We start from the raw sequence: 13,484 nt of genomic DNA on the forward strand, positions 1-13,484 counted from the left end.
CAATATGAACTATCAAAATTTAATCATTATACTCAAAAAAAATTACCAACAGAAACATTACTAACAGCAAAGACACAGCTCAACACCTATAATAAGCTCAAATTCAGCTTTTCGTGCTCAAGTATGCACATTTATAGTTATTTCGTGTTGCCATACCTCAAACACGAGGAAGCGTCGAGTACAGCGTTTAAACAGATTTGCATTACGATTACAATTACAGACCCTTAAGGATACTTCTTTTTTTTTTTACAATAGTGAAGCAAGCGGCAGAGTCTTAGGACGCCAGAAGTTTCTTAATCCCCGATTTCTGATCTGAAGTCAAGTATGTGGGAAATTTGATATCGAACTTGATCTTCAAGTTCCCCTTTTTGGAGGGTTCTTTTGGTATTGGCATGCCCTCCCTTGGTACAACCTCCACATAATCTGGATGAATGACATTGTTAATTGGGATGGTTAGGCTCCTTCCATCTAGTGTGGTTATATGAGCTGTGTAACCTGTTAAGGCTTCGGCAAGAGAGATTTTTCTTGTAACGACCAAGTCATTTCCATCCCTTGTGAATGTGCTGTGTGGCTTTTCATCTATAATGAAAACAAGGTCTGCTGGTATCACGTTTGGTTGCTCATTCCCTTTCTCTGGGAATGTTATTTTCGTACCCTTTTTCCAACCAGGCTTGATTTCTATCGTTAGAATCTCTTCCACAGGCAATGTCTTCCTGCATATAGAGTAAAAAAGAGGAGTTATTCATGGAGCTGCTTCAACTCAAAACCATGGAAAAACAAGCGAAGAATGGAGATGAAAGCACATACCCACTAGCATCAGCTATTTCTCTAGAGATTTTCATCTTCTTGGTGGTGCCTTTGTAGAGATCTTCAAGGCTACATGGCAATCTCCTTTCAATTGGAGCAGCTTTTCGTGGTCCTTGACTCATCGGCTGGCCATCACCGAATGAAGCGAACATATCATCCCCAAACATGCCACCACCAAATGACCTGGGACCGCCCCTCATGCCCATACCACTGCCGCCGCCGCCGCCCATTCCTCCAAACGGAGTCGAAAATCCAAAGAACTCTGCAAAGATATCGTTGGCATTTCTAGGGTTGAATCTGAACACCGTTGGTCCATCCCCAGTTTGGAAAAACGATGCTCCACCTGGACCACCGGCGCCTGGAGGAGGTACCTGACCTTTCAAACCTTCTTCACCATATTGATCGTAGATCGCTCTCTTCTGTGGATCACTCAAAACCTGCCACAAATTTCAACACAATTGAATATATTAGCATTCGAGACAACGACCAGAACAATTATCAATTCCTACAACAAACTCGTTTCATTGATCGACAAAAAATCTTCAGAACCCAAAAACCGAAACAATAAATTAATCTATCGAAAGAGAGAGATAGAAACAAGGGAAACTTTACCTCATAAGCCTCAGAGATCTGTTTGAATTTAGACTCGGCTTCTTTCTTATTGTTGGGATTCTTATCGGGATGCCATTTCATGGCAAGTTTCCTGTAAGCCTTCTTCAAATCATCGTCTTTAGCGTTCTTGTCTACCTGCAAAATTTTGTAATAATCTACACCCATGTGAACCTGCACCTCCTTCGACTTCTTGTTGATCTAAATCTGCAAAAAGTTCGAAGCTAGAATTGTAGAGTTGTTAAAGCTTTGAGAGAATCGTAATTGGAGTTGGGAAAATTGGAGTGGAGAGGAGAAGCGTTGGGGCGTAGAAAAGGGGTTCAGAAGGATGAGTCTGGAAGAACAACAGAGATCCAGAACACTGTGGAAGCTTCCAGATGGAATTCCATCATTTCATTCTGGAAAGCCACGTCACACAATTTCTATTCTTCTTCTTCTTCTTTTTTTTTTTTTTTTTTTTTCTATTTCTTTATCAAATTGGTTTGCATTTTGCAATGGCTTTGATTCATTTTTCTTCTCCAAAATATTGTTGTCTATTTAACAGACCAATATAAAAACAACTCAACCATAAAATCATCTACTTGCTTTTTTTAAGTTCAAAGCTTTAAGTGAAACAAAAGGGTATTAACTATTTCTATCTTAAAACTTAAATTCTTAATCTCTCTCTCTCTCTTTCTTTTTATCTACTCTAGAGTAGAAAGAAAGTGCATACAGATTACAACTCAGCTAAACATGTTTTTAATATATGTTTATATGATTTCAATGCTAGATTCAAATTAAGAATTAATTGTTTTCTTAATCACCACGCGAGTTACTAGTCACAAGTCATGGGGTTCTTTTTCTTTTGAAGTAAGATGGGGTCATCTTTCCAAATAAAAATCCATGAAAATGGGAAATCATAGATTTTATTTTAATGTCTAAATTTTGATCTCATAACTTTACATAAAAATTCGTTTGTGGGCTATGGTTTGTTCCAAAATCGGTGGCCTGTCCTCTTCTCCTCCGGATCCAAAACTGTGAAAGCCCAAGACAAAAAACTGAAGCTAAGTCATTAAGCCCAAAAATAATAGGGTCATAGGCCCAATAAGAACCAAGTATCACATAGGCCCAATAAGCCCCAAGTCTCGAAGCCTTCTCTCAACAATATTTCCAATCTCCATCTCTAATCCTCATCTGATGCAGTCAATTCTTCTTTCGATGAAGAAAACAATGGAAGAAACACCGTGGTCTCAAAAGCTTCAAGCCCTAACCCACATACTACTCTGCCCCGACACCGCTCCGCCTCTCGCTTCTCAATTCTTCATCGCCACCAAGATCCCCTGTTACCTCAATTGGGACTACCCTCCTCTCCTCTGCCCTAAATCTTCGATTTTCCCCTTTCTCTCACTTCACCTCCAATGGGGTTTCTCCCTCTTCCTCAAAAAACTCTCCCGATTCGGCCTCCCCAAAACCTCCTGGCGATCCAAATGCCCTTATCAACTCCCCCCGCCTTTGATTCTCGCTAAGGGCGTCCACCCTGCTCAGTGGGACGATGAACAGAGGATAAACTACGCCAGAATGAGGCTCAGAAGAAAACGTCTCGGCAGCGATGTTCATCCCTTAATCCCTATTATGATTCCAAATATGTTGCTGTTTACTCTACTTCTGTGGAATCCATTCTCTTCCACTGATTGAGACAAATCTGAAATTTTTGTTGTAAATTGATTGTTTGGGCCCTCTGTTTTTTAGTAACTTATTAATTGCTGAATAATGTAGAGCGTTTAAGTAAAAGAGAAGTTGGGATATAAAGTTCTGGGTTTCTTTGTTTTCATTAATGCGTGTGGCTGAAAAGTAATTGAGGCTGAGAAATGCAAGAAACAATAACTAGAGAAGACAACAAATCGTGTTTCGAGTTTGCTGTGAATTCGTGTCTGTTTGGAAGCACAAGGAAGGGATAATGGAATTTGAAGAGAGACCCACAAAGCTAAAGAAAGCTTTCAATTTGGGCTGCAATGGCAGCGACGAGAGGGATTCAAAGGAACCATAAAACTTTGAATGCAAACTAACGTGTTTGTGTGGTTATTCTGAACTTCCATAATTGTGCGTGATTGCAACTGCTATTTATTTTTTGGATTGTTCACAACGCTACAACACTAAATATAATATATATATCCATCTGCAAGAAAACCTTATCCACAATTGAATGGTTAAATCCCCAAGTCTAAGATCAAGACAAGAGCCAAAGAAAATAACTTTTCATCCCATATAAGCAATAAGTTCAATTTCCTAATTGGGTCAAATCACTCTTCAACATTTTCTCAAAAAAAGAGAAAGGAAAAGGAAAGAAACAACAACAAAAGGAATAAGTGGATAAATTACTAGATAATTTCGATAATATCCATATGCTTTAACAAGTAGTTCCTCGCGTTGCTTCATAAACTTTTCAATTTTGTTTCCATGTCCTTAGTTCTTGGAAAAAATTAATTTAGAGTTATTTTTATCTTTTTGGTTTTACAAAATTACTAATCCTTAATTAGCTTGCTTTTTTTTTTCCTTCATTTTTTTCTTTCTCTGGTTCTAGTTTTAGTTCATTTTCTCAGTGTAGTTGTTTTCTTAGTAGCTCACTATCTTATTCGTGTTTCCTTTTTAGTTCAATTCAACCTACTTTTTTAACTCTTGCTCAGTTCCTTCTAGCTTTTTTGTTTTTATTCTTATTCTGCCCCACTTTTCTCTTCTAGTTCCAATCTTAATTCACTTTCTCATTCTTACTCTTTACATTTAGCTGGTGCTGGTACTGGTACTGTTTTTGAAAGACTATTTATCTTCACTAACTACCATGCAAAGAATAAAAACAACTTCATACATTGTCATTGTCGCCATCACTAGCAATGAAATGCAAAGAAGAAAGGATAAAACAATTGTTGTAAGAGAAAGAAAGAAAGAAAGAAAGAAAAAAAGAAACAAACAAACAGTGTGTCTCAATTTCACAGGTAAACACGTAAATGTATGAAACAGTGCTTAAAAATGAGACATATTTTAATTGGGGGTGGGGTGGGGGTGGGGTGGGGGTTGGGTTAGCCACCGGAAGGCTAGAGATTGACCGAAGAAGGCAAGTGCCAAAGTAGGCATATGGAGAGGTGGAATTTGAACCCAAATTTAACCTTCTCATTGGATACTTTTATTTTGTTTCACTTTAAAACTTTATTTTATTGTTTTTTTCACTTTATTCCTTATTGCCAATAATAAGAAAAGAAAAAGACTAATATCTAACTTTTCATTTTCTTTAATGTTTCTATTAATTTCCAAACAAAGTGGTTTACCAATCACCGCTAATCACGCACATTATTTCATTTAATTAATTCTCAAGAAAACAACAAACTCCATTTAATTTGTCAAACTACTAACTTTGACAATCACATCCTAATTCTCAATACACTACACCCCCAATTTTTAAAATAAAAAAAAAAAAAAAACAAAACAAAAGCATACATTTTTCTTTGTGTCTATGGATATTTTTTCCTCACTTTATTTAATGTAAAGTTAAAGTATAATAAATACATTCAATTATATATTTACAATATTATTTACTAACAATTTAATGTTCAATATACGAAAGACGTGTGCACCCATTTAAAGTCCAATCACATTCAAACATGAAAGTCGTTAAAAATGCATAGGTAATGCTGCAAACTATTTTCTTTTTTTTTTTTTCTCTCTCTGAAGAATTTTAAATGATGAATTTAGTGCAAAGTTTATGACAGAAACATCTTTGTTTTACATAAAGCTTTCTTTTAAGTAAAATTTAGTATATTTTTGTTGTTCATAAGTTAGCCTTAAAGATTTTGTCTATTTGATAATAGCTTCCATTATACTGATTATTCAAAAGGTAAATTCATTCAGATTTGATTCTCTCTTTTCCTTTCTTTTTTTTTTTTTCTCTCTAAACAATTTATTTATCTTTGAAAGGGCTGATTTAAGTTTAGAGTAGCAGTTGGAGCTTTACCTTTAATAAAATATATCTTTAAACCTTTTTTTTTCTTTCACTTTCTCTTTATTTTTAATTTAATTTTCTATTCTTAATTTTTCTTCTTTTCGATTCTTTTTTTTTTCTTTTGGTATTACGAAGTATTGACTCAGTTGTACAAAGCCTCTGGAACTTTCCTTTGTACTCACTCCCCAGCTTTTTCCCTTTTGAACACTTCAATTCTGTTTTCATATTAGGTTTGAAAATATTATGAGAAAATATCCCTTTCTTTTTCTTCATTGGATACGAGGTCAATTGAGGATGTCATTGAGCTTTTCTAAATTAATTAAAACTGTAACGTGAGATATAAAAAATAAAATAGTACGTGTGTTTATTTTGATCGATGATCGTACTATTTATGAATAATCTAAAATTATTAAGAAAATACTATAGTTCATCGTAAGTAGATCGTATTATTTTGTAATATTAATAAATAATTTAATTTATTTGGTTGTATTTAAAAATAGAGGGAGAAAGGAAAAAGAATTTAGGGAGAATTTTGGATGGTGTGTTGGAGAAATTAGGGATGAATGTGGCGAAGGTGGAAAAGGTCAAAAGATTAGGTGGTGGGGGCGGGAGATTGGGTTTGGGGGTATAATACAAAACGGGAGTCGCGCATGAGAAGGTGGAGGGCGCGTGGGTGTGGGACCTGATCGCACAGTGAGCTGTTTGATAAGGCCAAGCCAATGGGTATCTTAGCCTTAGCCATAGCCAAGGCCATCCTTTTGGTCTCTTCTGGAATTAAAGGGCACATGATCCTTTCACTAAATGCCATTATTATTTTGTTTGTCCCACAATCCCCACATCATTACTCCTTTTCTCTCTTCCCAAATCCTACTTCTTAATCTACCACACATTTCCTTTTTCAATCTACTTCTATATATACCCACACGTATAATCATCCGTATTTCTTTGTATTTTAAACTTATATTAGTTGTAAGATACATATACTTGAGTCGATTTTCATCTTTTAAGTAGTCAATATCTTATAATATTGAACATTTTATTCTAAATGTTTAGAATCTTAATGTAAATTAGTTTATATAATTAAATATACCAAGTGAGATAATCGGGTTTGAACCAACATTTATCAAATTTTTAATATAAATTGTCGAAAGTCAAATGACATGATGACTTATCGTTTTAACCCATTAGACCTAAAAAGAGAATGCAAGTTCCTAAGGACGATCGATAAAACATATTACCCAAAGGATAATAAAACTCCAAGCATACTACTTGATCGACAACATCTCTCTTATCAACGGTGCAATTACTCTAACTCGGTATTAGCTTAAATATTCGTAGACAAAACATGATATGAGATTCTATTTTGTATGTCTCTCATACACACACTTAACCAAAATCATACAACATCCTTATGGATTTTTTCAATATATTCAAACAACATTTGTATTTATTAAATATTTGATATTGTATTAATGAATGAAGATCTTTTGAAGATTGATGATGGTTAGAATTGGTAAGAAGTTAAACTAGCACCCTGAACACCTCACTTTTAGGTGTAGTTAAAAAGAGGTAGCATTTGGTATTAGTGTAGTTGTAGCAAATAAAAATGAAAGCTTTATTGAACAACTCTATTATTATTATTATTATTATTATTATTATTATTATTATTATTATTATTATTATTATTATTATTATTATTATTATTATTATTTAGGTTCCAACATTTTTCAACACCCAAACATCAATTACTTCACCTAAATCCCACTTTATTTCTTTCCAATCTATCCACCTTTTGAAAAACCAATTCAATTTCCTTTTTTCTTTTTCTTTTTCCACATAAAAATTAGCCCATATTCATTTAAAATATTACATAAAAATAGAGAGACAAAAGTGTAAGGTTCTACCCCTTCCCTCAATTTAAATATTCATTTGGTCTTTGCTTCCAAGGGTAGCAAAAAAAGGAATCACCGCACGGCCTAATAATTAATTTCCCTTCCACTCTTTCTTATATCCAAATATCTATGAACTTATTGTTTATTAATCATAATAATTCATTAGTGTCTCAACATTTGTGCATATTCAATTTAATCAAACTTTAATTTGGTTTTAAAAGGCGTATAACACAACCATTCATAAAACCATAATTTCATCTTTCCTTATTAATTAATCAACGAATAATCACAATTTTTCAATTCATAATCAACAATAATTACGTTGCCCACTCAGAATTTTCGGTTACCTTTCAACTATGCATTACTTTATTTGCACACCAAACTTAAAACTTACCTCCACACTGTTGCTTTGGTTTTTCACTCACCACAATTAAAATTTTTAATGGTTATTATTCTTTGCTTCGTACATATATATTAATTGAGTTAGGTTTGCTAAATATAAAAATGTATAGTAATAATTAGTTTAAATAAAATATAAAAAATATTTCAAACAAAATATATCTACTTATGTAATTACCATCTAATATTAAATATATATATATATCATATTGCTACAACTATTAAAAAAAATTCCAGCTGTTTAAAAAAGAAAATGTAGTTGTTTTGTTTATGGACATTATCACATGACTTTACAATTTCCTCTTCGTATCCGAACCTTCTTTTGATAGAAATTAATCTTAGCACTTCTTTATAATATTTTGTTTGAGCTTACAAGATTTAATTATATTAATCTCAAAATCATATTAGTCATTTTAAACTCATCTTCGCTTGTCAAACTCCTTCTTTGTGACTTAAACATGCAGGTTTAATATTTCTTCTAATCATGCTTTAACTTTGACTTAACACTTAACTTGTTGACTAATCCAGATTAATGCTCAACTTTCTTTCCTTTTCTTGATCAAGACTCAGCTTTTTTTCCTCGCGTTGTCTAACAAGAACGCGTAACTACTTCTTCCTCTTGTCACATAGGTAGCACGTAGTACTCTTTCTTCAAAACGTGTAAAAACTATACTTAGTACTTACAATCTAGTTTAAAATCTTTTACGAAATGCTAAATCTCGAGCATATTATATTTTGAAATTATTCAATTAAAATAATTTATCCATTTATAAACTTATCGATTGAAGATTGGAATTTATGACCTAAACAAAATACAAATGACAGAAAGGAAATTAAGATAATGGAAATGGTAATTAAAACAACGACTTTTTCAAGTAGCTGTAAAGAGTAGGGTCCACCAACATCAAAATTTCCCCCAACCCACTTGTACCTAATGAGTAGAGAAGCAAAAGGCCTATAAAATAAAATGTTACCCTTCCCAACTCTCCTTCACTATACACACAACACAATACAACACAACACAACACACAGTTGAAACAACACTCACACAATACCTTTTATCCCTCTCTTAGCTTGTCCTTAGCTTCTTCTTTCAAGCCAAGCCATTCATGGCTTCCTCACCCAAATTATTCACTTCTATTCTCATTCTCACTCTTCTATTCATTCAAATCCATGCAAGAGAAAGCAAGTACTTCTTCAGCAAAATACCCAACAACAATGTTGACAACAACAACAACAACAACTTTGATGCCAAAGAAACCCAAATCCCCAACGACGAGAATGTTGATCCTTTAACAAATCCAGAAAAAACCACCACTTCCCCACAAGATCAGCAGCCAAATTTCATCCCTCAAACCCAAGACAACGGCTACGGTCTATACGGTCATGAATCCGGTCAGCTCCCCCCTAATTCCGACAGCAAATTCTTCTCCGACAATAGCCGCGAAAACGGCCGCTCTTTTACCACTACCACCACCTACGACAACAACGATAACAAATTCAGAAACGATGTCGTTTCTAATTACAAATCTGAGTCAGAAGAGTACTACAACTACGAGGACAACAACAACAACAACAATTTCCAAACTTTTGAAAATAGCAACTCGAAGCCATACGAGAATTCGTTTTACTACAACAAGGATCTTTACGACAACGGACGACAAAGCTTCCAAAACACCCGCCTTTCCCGAGATGATTACACTACAACTCCTCTGTACGACCAGGGAAAATACGACAACTTCTACAACAGCAACAATGGCGGCGGCGACAACAACAACAATGGGAATAATATGGTACGACAAGGAATGAGCGACACGAGATTCATGGAGAATGGAAAGTACTATTATGACCTCGACAGGGAGCCACACCATTACAGCAGATCCAGGGGCTATTTCGGGAACAACATCAACAACAACAACAACAGGAATTCATACGAGTACGGTAATTCCATGGGAAGGTATCAGAATCAAAATGATGAAGCAGAATTTCAGGAGGAACCCGATGAGTTCGTGCCATAAATGTTCGTTCCACTTCTAAATTAAGAGAAAAAAAAATCATATATTTAATTTAGTTGTGCATGCAAACTCTATATCTCCTTCTCTCCTAGTTTTACGTTTGCTTAATTCACTTCATATTTAATTGTGCTTCTTTTTCACAAAACCAAAAACCTCAGTCCACCAAAGATTAAATTATATATCTTTAGTGTCTGCTTTTTACTTTTATATATAAATATATATTTGTGGGTTAAAGTGGTAACTTGCTTATCTTTTATGTTTTTGAGGTCTGGAACAATATGATATATAAAATGATATACAAAATGTTTTTGGCTTCCATTATATCAATGGGTTGTTGCAATAAAATAAATGTACATTGTTCGTTTCGTAGCTTCTTGTTTATGTTTCCTTGATTCTTACGCTAATAATCTCTTAGAAATAATTAGATGATAGTTTATTATAACCATAACTGATCGATAATTGAGATATATTTATTCCTTGTTTTAATTATCATGTGTTCCTACCTCTATTATTGACGCAGAGAGTAATTGTACGTTTCTTCCATCTGAATCTCATAAACCATATTCAATTTTGTTTTTTCTAGATATTTTCAAAAATCTCTTAAATTTAATCCTTACTCTTTCTTTATTGTTGATCTTTAAATTTATTTTTACTTTAGAATATATGAAAACACGAATTCACATGTTATATTTCTTTTAATAAAAGTTACTATTATTGTTATTGAACCAATTTTTATGAAAACAAACTAACTTTGAAAGGGACTGAAATTTGAGATTTATTGGAGTATAACAATAACTAAAATGGAAGAAAAAGAAACCAAAATGGTATATTTTTAATAGAAAAGCTTAATCTTCTAATTTTTAGATGTAGACAAATGAAAAGGAAATATTGTTAGTGAGTAGCGAAAGGTGTCCCTAGAAACCGATACTTTGGGAAGAGTTATTGAGTCATATGATGCAATGAATGCATATGTCCAAAATTTACAAAGTGTATATATATATATATATATATATGGGGGGTTTGGTGGTCCATATTGCTGCTTAAAACATACCTACTCAAAAGCTTATACCATAAATTAGTCGAGATAAGGGGACGCACCGCACCGCACCATATCCGTGACTCCATTTTCGTCTCTTTCGCCAAGCTGTTTGATATATACTCAAAGGGAATGGTAACAAATAATGACAGATCATATTTCTCTTGTCTTCCATTTAATTTGTGGCTTGGATCAACGTCAAAATTAACCCCCATAACATGAATAGAATAGATCGTTTCATGCATTTTGGGCAATTGCATTTCTCCCGCATAAAAAATGTTACCATCTATGAAAAGTTGTGTTTTTCCGATTTCATTGGGGTAATTGGAGAAGATGATGGGGAGGGTGAGTGATAAATTCAATGGGGCCGCCGGACACTTAACGGTGGTGGTCCAATTGTAGGCAGTGGAGGAGAAATGGGAACAGCCAGAATTGCACTTTTTTTTTAATTTCTTTTTCTTTAGGGATATTGTGGGGATTGAAATATATGTTATCAAATTTGATAATTGATGGGAGAGAATATGGGTGCAAAATATTTTCTCTTTTGATATCTTTTGTTTGCTTTTTCTTTCAACTCAATAAACCTTGCACTAGTTTTAATGATTAGGGTTTTTGAAATTAGTGTGCGTGGACAAATCCCATATAATATATATATATGTGTATGTATGTATGTATGTCACAAATATCTCAACCCTGTTTTGGAAATTAATTTTGCATCTTTATATTAACTGTCAACTTTACTATTTTTCTTGATTTGATTTTCTTTGGAGATGGTCCATTATCTAAGACAATCATTTGATAAATTTGTATTTTCCTTACCAAAATTATAAGTTTTTATATCTTCTTTTTCTAAATGTTTGGTTTCATTTATTTCGATAAAATATTGTACTTTTATATCAAGTGATGCTTAATCAGTCTAAATAATTCTATGTGGGACAACAACTAGAGAGCCTAATAAAAGAACACTAAAAATACTCAAATAATTTTTTGTTCTCTTAGAAATATATATATATCAAGTCAACATAACTAGTATAGCAAACCACATTCATATTTTGTTCAAATATGAATAACAAGCAATGCATGTTCTAAATTTCTTTTCTTTTGGCTGATTTATTTCATTTTTATTATATAAAACTTTTCTTGAAATGGGTGGCTGTGATTGATTGAGAGTGTTGGCGTGAATGGCGGATTTTCTACTCACTTTATTTTCCATTCTTTTTTAAAGTTTAGACAAAATTAAAATAGGGTACGAAAACGAAAGAAGCAGATTGCTTTGGGTTTTGTGGGGCTTTTTGTGGATCTGAAAAATTAATAATGAATGAAACAAATACGAAGCAGTCAAAAAAGAAGAAACATTAAAGTCTATCACTATAATGTATAATGTATTAATACATATATATATATATGTGGTCTTCAATTTCCGGTAGAATAAGTGGCGTATTATTCTACTGCGTGTCCCATCCTACTTTTTGAAATTAATTCCAAGAACATTATTAATTCACACACATCAAATTTATATTTCCATACTAAATGCATCTATTACAATTTACATATACACATTCAACATAGTGCGATATGGTCAATTTATGGATGTTACTTAATGCAATTCATCCAACATTATTATTTACTCCTCAAAATTAGACAATTTCACTTTTTTCCCCCAAAAACTAAATGCATTTCTATTACCAAATACCAAACCCACTCATTAGGAAAAAAAGAAAAGGGTAGACATTCAAGATGATACGACGACGTTACTTATTTATGAATGTTACCCAAATCAATTCCATCAACCATATTATTATCTACACCCTAAAAACTCTCATCATCTTTTTAACTTCTTCACATGCATTGTATTATTTCTATACTAATCTTTGCTTTGCATTATTTTGGTTCAACTAATTGTATGAATCAAAAGTAGGGTCGTGATTAAAACTGATTACCAATGTTGAAATTATATCCAATGATTAACATTTGTTCACAAGAACAGAAAATTATATCTAACATTCATGGACTCTCTTACGTTTATGATTTTAAATAATATATTATATGGTATTTAATTAAATTAATTATATATTAAGTGGTTATTAACATCGCTAAAAATATGTTTGGATCCATTTTTTAAGTGTTTATAAGTCTTACAATATCATGTAAATAGTTAAAACACACATTGAAAATCACTAATTATAATAATGTTATTGAAGGGTTCCATTCCATGCATTATGGCATATTGGATTGATCATGTCACAACGTTATCATTCAATGTGATGTCTTATAAAGTATGTACCTAACCTAGATAGATAGCTTGGGTCAAACATGCAGAGGTATTAACGCCCAAGTTTTATCCATTTTAGGTAAGCAATAAAAGAGTCAGTTAAGGCTACTTTTCTTCTTCTTTTATTTGATACCTAATGTCATCTTTAACTAATTCAAAAATCACCGGTCACCTAAGTCCTCCAATTTTGAATTTGGATGAAACAAAGGATTCAAATGATACATTTATTTTTACTTTGCTAAAAAATCTCCAACCCCAAAACAGATATAATGACATGAACACAGCATTTAAAGAAAATGAAGATATGGGGATTCAGAAATAATAAAGGAAAACATAAATTTCGATCAACATATAATAATTAAAATGTTTGAGAAGTGTTCGTGGATTGGCGTAATGTGTTATACATATTATATAATTGGCGACATGGCGTGGAATTGAAGAGACAATAATTATAGATTGTTGTGTGGAATTTCAGGTGTGTGTG

General features: G+C 33.0%; 3 protein-coding genes across 3 annotated transcripts; 2 read left to right on the plus strand and 1 right to left on the minus strand.

Annotated features, from left to right (window-relative positions):
- Positions 1–5: 5 nt before the first annotated feature.
- Positions 6–3,093, minus strand: LOC103484498 (uncharacterized). The gene is made up of 3 exons (XM_008441589.3): positions 1,420–3,093; positions 808–1,244; positions 6–713 (listed from the first exon to the last, which is right to left on the minus strand). The coding sequence occupies exons 1-3, from the start codon at positions 1,582–1,584 to the stop codon at positions 275–277; spliced, it is 1,041 nt and encodes a 346-aa protein (XP_008439811.1). The 5' UTR covers positions 1,585–3,093; the 3' UTR covers positions 6–274.
- Positions 2,593–3,226, plus strand: LOC103484499 (uncharacterized). The gene has a single exon (XM_008441591.3). It carries the CDS (start codon positions 2,593–2,595, stop codon positions 3,088–3,090), a length of 498 nt encoding a protein of 165 aa, XP_008439813.1. The 3' UTR covers positions 3,091–3,226.
- Positions 3,227–8,641: 5,415 nt separating this feature from the next.
- LOC103485307 (protein E6) lies at positions 8,642–9,933 on the plus strand. The gene has a single exon (XM_008442858.3). The coding sequence runs from the start codon at positions 8,787–8,789 to the stop codon at positions 9,693–9,695; it is 909 nt and encodes a 302-aa protein (XP_008441080.1). The 5' UTR covers positions 8,642–8,786; the 3' UTR covers positions 9,696–9,933.
- Positions 9,934–13,484: the final 3,551 nt, after the last annotated feature.

Source organism: Cucumis melo, chromosome 8 (genome assembly GCF_025177605.1).
Source record: "Cucumis melo cultivar AY chromosome 8, USDA_Cmelo_AY_1.0, whole genome shotgun sequence".
In the NCBI taxonomy this organism is placed as follows: domain Eukaryota; kingdom Viridiplantae; phylum Streptophyta; class Magnoliopsida; order Cucurbitales; family Cucurbitaceae; genus Cucumis; species Cucumis melo.

Coding starts and splice junctions, on each gene's coding strand:
- LOC103484498 (XM_008441589.3), bottom strand. CDS start 1,584: ATGGGTGTAGATTATTACAAAATTTTGCAGGTAGACAAGAACGCTAAA. Junction 1,245..1,419: donor AGATCTCTGAGGCTTATGAG/GTAAAGTTTCCC, acceptor AATTTGTGGCAG/GTTTTGAGTGATCCACAGAA. Junction 714..807: donor GAAATAGCTGATGCTAGTGG/GTATGTGCTTTC, acceptor CTCTATATGCAG/GAAGACATTGCCTGTGGAAG.
- LOC103485307 (XM_008442858.3), top strand. CDS start 8,787: ATGGCTTCCTCACCCAAATTATTCACTTCTATTCTCATTCTCACTCTT.
- LOC103484499 (XM_008441591.3), top strand. CDS start 2,593: ATGCAGTCAATTCTTCTTTCGATGAAGAAAACAATGGAAGAAACACCG.